Source organism: Crocuta crocuta, unplaced genomic scaffold (genome assembly GCF_008692635.1).
Source record: "Crocuta crocuta isolate KB4526 unplaced genomic scaffold, BGI_CrCroc_1.0 scaffold167, whole genome shotgun sequence".
Taxonomy (NCBI): Eukaryota; Metazoa; Chordata; class Mammalia; order Carnivora; family Hyaenidae; genus Crocuta; species Crocuta crocuta.
The window spans coordinates 5,642,981-5,650,063 of record NW_027532406.1 but is presented as its reverse complement, the minus strand read 5'-3'; the positions used below and the strand labels follow the sequence as shown (position 1 = coordinate 5,650,063).

The window sequence follows — 7,083 nt, the reverse complement described above, 5'->3', positions numbered from 1 at the left end:
CCGGCCCGCGCGGGCCCCGGGGCCTTGCAGAGCTTGCGGGCGATGCGCGCGTACATGAGCACGATGAGCGCCAGCGGCGCCACGTAGATGTGCGAGAAGAGCACGGTGGTGTAGACCCGGCGCATGCCCTTCTCGGGCCAGGCCTCCCAGCACGAGTAGAGCGGGTAGGAGCGGTTGCGGGCGTCCACCATGAAGTGGTGCTCCTCGCGCGTGACGGTCAGCGTGATGGCCGAGGGGCACATGATGAGCAGAGCCAGGGCCCAAATGACCGCAATGGTGACCAGCGCCTTGCGCAGGGTCAGCTTCTCGCGGAACGGGTGCACGATGCAGCGGAACCTGCGGGGAGGGAGGAAGGAGAGGCGGGCTCGGGACGGGGCCCAGGGGTCCCCGTGGCAGGGGCGAGAGCTGCCCTGGTTGAGGCTGGGTGGGGGGCACTCCAAGTGCATCCTCGCACCGCACCGTGGGCAGCTTCCAAGAGCAGCTCAGGCAGATCTAGGTTCATTTGCAAGCAAACTAGTTTCTCACCTGAGCGGGAGTCAGCTCCCCACTGAGTAGTCAAGAAACAAAGGCAAAACCAGGAGAGAGGAGGAGGGGAAACAATCCTGTTTGTGCATTTGTGGGGGGTGGGGGGGGGCGGGTAAGCTGATTAGCTGGCAGCTAGCCAAGTGGTGGGTCTGCACATTCTGTCCCTGCGTAGGCTGATCAGGTAGCTGTAGCAGAGAACATTTTTAGCTGTTTATGGATTCTCCAGAAAACCTTGGGGAGTTCAGGTGTGGAGTCTACATGACAGGCTGTCCCCATGTCATCTTGGCCAGTGTCCTTGCCTGCCTCCCATGCTCTGGACAAAAGTGCCCAGATGAACCCCGAGTGCAAGGGCTCACCGAGGTGGAGGAGGGAAGAAGGACCTATTGCGTGCATTTGGGTAAGTTTTTATTGCTTACAAGCCTTCCTTGGCCCCGGGCTCCTTTCTGTAGGCTCATCAGAGAATCTGATGGAATCTGAGGCGGAAAGAGACCAGAGGTAGCTTGAAGTAGGGTGGAGGTTGGGAAGTGGTAATGCCTGGGCTGGAAGGCCAGGGGCCAGCAAAGGGGGCGTGNTTTTTTTTTTTTTTTTTTTTTTTTGAGAGAGAGAGAGAGAGAGATTGAGAGAGAATCCTAAGCAGGCTCTACACTGAATATGTTATTCCAACAATTTCTAAAATTGAGGCATGCCCCTGGGTGGCTCAGTCGGTTGAGCGTCCGGCTTCAGCTCAGGTCAAGATCTTGGCAGTTCGTGAGTTCGAACCCCGCATTGGGCTCTGTGCTAACACACAGCTCAGAGCCTGGAGCTGCTTCAGATTCTGTGTCTCCCTCTCTCTCTCCCCCTTCCCTGCTCATGCCCACTCTGTCTGTCAAAAAATAAATAAATTGAACATTTTCTGAAAAAATTAAAAAAAAAAATAAAATGGAGGCACATGAAAAGGACGGGCAGACACCACCTTACCCAGCTAGTGACTTCGTCCTATCACTCTTGCTTGGTGCTTGTGCGTGCGTGTGCATGCACGCGTGCAGGTCTGGGTGTGCTGGGCAGAAGGATGAGCAGTTTGTGTGTTTTCGGCAGCCCTGAAAGAACATGAGCTCCAGCAGTGAGTGAAGGGCCCACCGGGCAGCTAGGGCAGCCGAGGAAAAGCTCTCTGCCTGGTTCTACTTCTCGGGTCGTGAAACCTATAGAAACATAGTTGACCCCCCTGCCCCAAGTTGGGTACGTCACTGGTAAGCCCTGGACGGGGTTATTCAGGCTCGGGAGCTGGGCTCCGGGAGCCCTGAGCTCAGAGCCTGCGAGCTCAGCCCTCCAGGCGTCTCCATGGCCCTGGAAAATAGTCCTTCCCGTCTAGAGTCTCGGGGTCTGTGGAGCCTGATTCTGAAACAAGAAAGGCAAACCACACGGGAGAGAGCGGACAGCAGTGTGATCGCTCTGGCATTTGGAAGATGAACAGGCAGGAATTTAGAGGTTGGGTGGTCTAGTTCTGCCTGAATCTCTTCTACCAAGTCACTGCTGAATGGCCGGCCGGTCCCTACTTAGATACTCCTAGTGACAGGCAGCTCACTACCTGTAGGACAGAACTCTCTTTCGTTGGAGAACAACTCAAATGAGTGGATTATTAGGTCCTTATTCAGAGGAAACCTACCTCCCTACCACTTCTTCCCATGGGTTCTAGGCCTGCCCAGGGGCACTAACCAGGAGAGTGACACTGAATGGTGTAGTGGTTAGAAACATGGGCGTGAGGACATGGGACTTGACACTCAGCTGGGTAGCCACGCACATGTCCCTTAATCACTCTGAGCATCAGTGTCCCCATCCCCAAAATCAGGAGAATAAGAACCACACATGACTCATTGGATTGCTGTAACGGTTAGCGAAGGTGATGCAGGAAGAGTTGGTCATACAATGCCTGGAACAAAGAGAATAATTAGTCATTGCATCTATTTTCTCTAACCTAATCCCTCAGCCACAAGATTGTCTCGAGTTTGAGACAATGACATCCTGGCCAAGAGACCAAGCCAGCAATGCTTTCGGTGGGGGGCGGAGGGGACTCTCGCCGCCTCCGTCGCCTGTACTCACCAGTGATGAGGTTGTCCACGAGAGTGGTGGGCATGCAGAAGATGCCCACCAGCAGGTCGCTGACCGCCAGGTTGAGAATGAACATGTTGGTGACAGTGCGCATGTGCCGGTTCGTAAGCACGGTGAAGCAGACCAGGGCGTTGCCCACCATGCACAGGACGAAGATGAGCACATAGGCCACAATGAACATGGCCGCCACTGGCGAGGAGTGCTGGTAGTAGGAGGAGAAGGTGAAGTTTGCAGCCAGAGTGGCCTTGGCATTACTCCCATTCTGGCTTGGGGGCCAGCTGCCGTTGGGAGCCTGGGAGGGCTCCCCTAGAAGCAAAGGAGCATATGGGTCAGGATCTTTGGCAAGGAAGAGATGACTGACTCCTTGCCACTGGGTGAGACCTTCCTATCTCAGAGCTTCCTGAGCGTGCCCTAGCGCCCCGATCATGTGCTCAGCACCAGTTGCAACCAGATGCACTTTCAACCCCCAGCACCCAAACGCTCATCTCATACCCCCGACTCATCTTGTCCACAGCTCATTTCCCAATATTGGCTGTTCTCCATTCGCATACAAGCCCCCTGCCTCGGCCCCATCTGGGCTCCGTCCTTCTTAGCCCTGCTGTCTGCCCCAGAGGCTTGACCTCTAAGGACTACATCAGCCTGATTCCCTTGCTCTCTGGTTTCCGACCAGGTTCCGACAATGGGAAGCACTGAAGGAGAGTAAAGGACTGGAGAAGACAGAAGTCAGGGTATTCATCTCCCGACTCCCTCCATGCCTGGCCCAGTTCTGCCTGTGGGGCCGTCTTTATAGATACAGCTCCTATTAGGTGACCCTCTTCCATGACTCTAGCTATTTTCTCTCCACTACACTATTCTCTCTCTACACTATTTTCTCTCCTTGACAGCTTCCTGGGATTGCCAGTCTTGGGTGCTCATCTATCCCTTGCTGGTTCTCTTACCTCCCTTCCCCCACCCCATAAACACCCTCTGTTAACCTCCAGATAAACACTTTCTGAGCGTTTTAGACCCTGACTATTATACCCTCAGAACCTTCGTTGTCTCTCCTCATCTCCTCTCCTCATCTCTTGTACGGAACGTTAGCTAGGAAAGGCAAGAAGGCAATAGAGGAATGGACAATGAAAGAGGTCTCTGAACCAGGGTAAGAGCAAAGGCACACATTCAATTGACCAGAAGACCATCCAAAGCCAAGGCTACCCTGCCTCCTTCACTCTATCCCATCACGGTGTCAGCTGCTTCACTGGCTCAGCGTCTGATGATGCACTTGCATAGGTATCTATTTATCTAACCCTTCCAGTTACCCCACGAGGTAAACATGTTAGGTATTAGCCCCATTTGAAATGGGAGAACTGAGGGGCGCCTGGGTGGCTCAGTCAATTGAGTGTCCAACTTCGGCTTAGGTCACGATCTCATGGTTCGTGGGTTTGAGCCCCGTGTCGGGCTCTGTGCTGACAGCTAGTTCAGAGCCTGGAGGCTGTTTCAGATTCTGTGTCTCCCTCTCTCTCCGACCCTCCCCTGCTCATGCTGTCTCTCTCTCTCTCTTTCTCTGAAGTAAATTTAAAAAAAATTTTTTTAAATGGGAGAACTGAGATCAGAGGGGTTCTGTGACGTTCTCAAGGCGGCTCCGGAATACACAGCAGAGGCGGTCCTGCCCTGTGTGTCTCCAAATCAGTTTCAGGCTTTAGCGTGCGCGTCCCCAGCCACCTTTGCGAAGGAGGAGTTCAGTGTTCAAACACAGCTCCTCTGGGAGCCATTAGATGTGGTGACTCATGGTGTTGTCTCATAAACTCTCCTCCTACCTGCTTCTGGGACTGCATGTGGCCTGCTCCAGGGGATGGAGAGTCTTTGGGGAGCCGTCTGTTACATCCAGAGCTCTGCCGCTAGCCTGGAGACCCACCGGAGGCTTGGGATCTGGAGGCTAGAGATGCTCAAGGGCCAGTGAGCTGGCCTGACCAGGGCTGGAGGGACCAGCAGGGCCACTCAGGGTGGGGGTGGGGGCGGAGACGCTGCAAACTTCAAGTGCACAGTGAGAGGAGGAGGTGATACCCCCTGCTGAGGCATTCCAGGGCATCCAGTTACACTCAAACAGCTTTATTTTAACATGGAAGATGTCAGACATGCACAAGAGAGAACACTATAGTGAGCGTGCACAAGCGTACGTAGCTTCGACGATGGGCAACTCAAGGCTAATCTTGTTTCACCCACCTCTCTTTGGAATATCATGTCACTTCCTTTCATCCATAAACATTTCCAGTTTGTATTGCTAAAAGATAGGATTAAAAAGGAAACCCACATAATGACAGTATCATTATGATACCTAACAAAATTGATAGTTATGTCCTAATATTATCAACTACCCAGCATCCAGTACTCAAATTCTCTGATTTTTACATAATTTTTTAAACTTTGTTTGTTTATTGGAATCTGTACACCCAACATGGGGCTTGAACTCACGACCCTGAGATGAAGAGTTGCACACTCTTCTGACTGAGCCCACTAGGCACCCCTGTTATGTAATTTCTAAATAATTGGTTTGCTCGAGTGAGGAGCCAAACAAGATTTCATGGGCAAAAGACATGAACAGACACTTCTCCAAAGAAGACATCCAAATGGCCAACCGACACATGAAAAAATGCTCAACATCACTCGTCATCAGGAAAATACAAATCAAAACCATAATGAGATACCAACTCACACCTGTCAGAATGGCTAACATTAACAACTCAGGCAACAGGAGATGTTGGCGAGGATGCGAAGAAGGAGGATCTCTCTTGCACTGCTGGTAGGAATGCAAACTGGTGCAGCCACTCTGGAAAACAGTATGGAGGTTCCTCAAAAAGTTAAAAAAGAACTACCCCGGAGCGCCTGGGTGGCTCAGTTGGTTAAGCATCCGACTTCAGCTCAGGTCGTGATCTCACGGTTCATGGGTTCGAGCCCCGTGTCAGGCTCTGTGCTGACAGCTCAGAGCCTGGAGCCTGTTTCAGATTCTTTATCTCCTTCTCTCTCTGACCCTCCCCTGCTCATGCTGTCTCTCTTTCAGAAATAAATTTTAAAAAACATTAAAAATTAAAAACAATAAAAGAACTACCCTACGACCCAGCAATTGCTCTAGTAGGTATTTATCCAAGGGATACGGGTGTGCTGTTTCGAAAGGGCACATGCACCCCAATGTTTATAGCAGCACTATTGACAATAGCCAAAGTATGGAAAGAGCCCAAGTGTCCATCGATAGAAGAATGGTTAAAGATGTGGTATATATATACACAATGGAGTATTACTCGGCAATCAAAAAGAATGAAATCTTGCCATTTGCAACTACATGGATGAAACTAGAGGATATTATGCTAAATAAATTAATCAGTCAGAGAAAGACAAATATCATATGACTTCACTCATATGAGAACTTTAAGATACAAAACAGATGAACATGGGGAAAGGAAGCAAAAACAGGGAGGGGGGAATAAAACATAAGAAACTCTTAAATATGGAGGACAAACAGAGGGTTGCTGGAGGGGTTGTGGGAGGGGGGAAGGGCTAAATGGGTAAAGGCATTAAGGAATCTACTCCTGAAATCATTGTTGCACCATATGCTAATTAACTTAGATGTAAATTTAAAAGATGTAGATTTAAAAGATGTAAATTTAAAATAAAAAAAACTGCAAGAGTTAAACAACAACAAAAAGATATCTGTTTCTATTACCTGTTATTATGTGGCAAAGCACCCCAAAATTTAGTGTTGTGGCCCTGTAGCTCGGCAGCCTGGGCCGCCCTTCTGCAGGTCTCTCTTGGGATTGCCCATACAGCTGTGGTCACCTGATGGCTTGACTGGGGCCGGGAGGCCCAAGATGACCCCCCTCGCATGGTTGGTGGTTAGTGCCGGCCATTGGCCGGGGTGCCTGCATTCTCCCCACATGATCTCTCCTCCTCCGGGAGCCCCCACAGGGCTTCTTTACAACTTGGTGGCTACAGGCTTCCAAGACAGCAAGAGAAGAGGCTCCGGGCTTCTTAAGACCTAGGCTCCAGAATTTTCACTTCGTCATTTCCACCACCATCAGGTGGCCCAGGCAAGTCACAACATCAGCCCAGATTCAAGCTGCAGGAGAAATGGTTTCTACCGCTCAGTAGGAGGAATGGCGATGTGACGTTGCAAATGTGATTCGTTAAGGCCCATTACTGTAAAATCTACCATCACCTCCACGTTGCATTTGGTTGATGTGGCTCTTAATCTCTTTTATTTTCTAGGTTCTCCTTCTGCCTCTTTCCCCCTACAATTTATTTGTCATATAAATGAGCGAGCCATTTGTAGAATTTCTCGCAGACTGGATTTCGCTGAGTGTTCCCTTGTGATGTCACTTTACATGTTTTACTCTGTCCCCTGTATTTCCCGTAATTGATAATTAGGTCTGAGGGCTCCATCAGAGGTCTTGTTTTGGAAGGCAGCTCTGCTCACCACTAAACCACCAGTGCACACTTGTG

The 7,083-nt window shown here is 50.6% G+C and overlaps 1 protein-coding gene across 1 annotated transcript in view; it reads right to left on the bottom strand.

Annotated features, from left to right (window-relative positions):
• The window catches only part of NPFFR1 (neuropeptide FF receptor 1), a 6,285-nt gene extending 1,436 nt beyond the window's left edge, over nucleotides 1-4,849 (bottom strand). The window contains 4 exon segments of the mRNA XM_077778499.1: nucleotides 6-336; nucleotides 1,483-1,561; nucleotides 2,602-2,916; nucleotides 4,813-4,849. Coding sequence (XP_077634625.1) covers nucleotides 6-336; nucleotides 1,483-1,561; nucleotides 2,602-2,916; nucleotides 4,813-4,849 — 762 coding nt within the window.
• Between the last annotated feature and the right edge of the window lie 2,234 nt (nucleotides 4,850-7,083).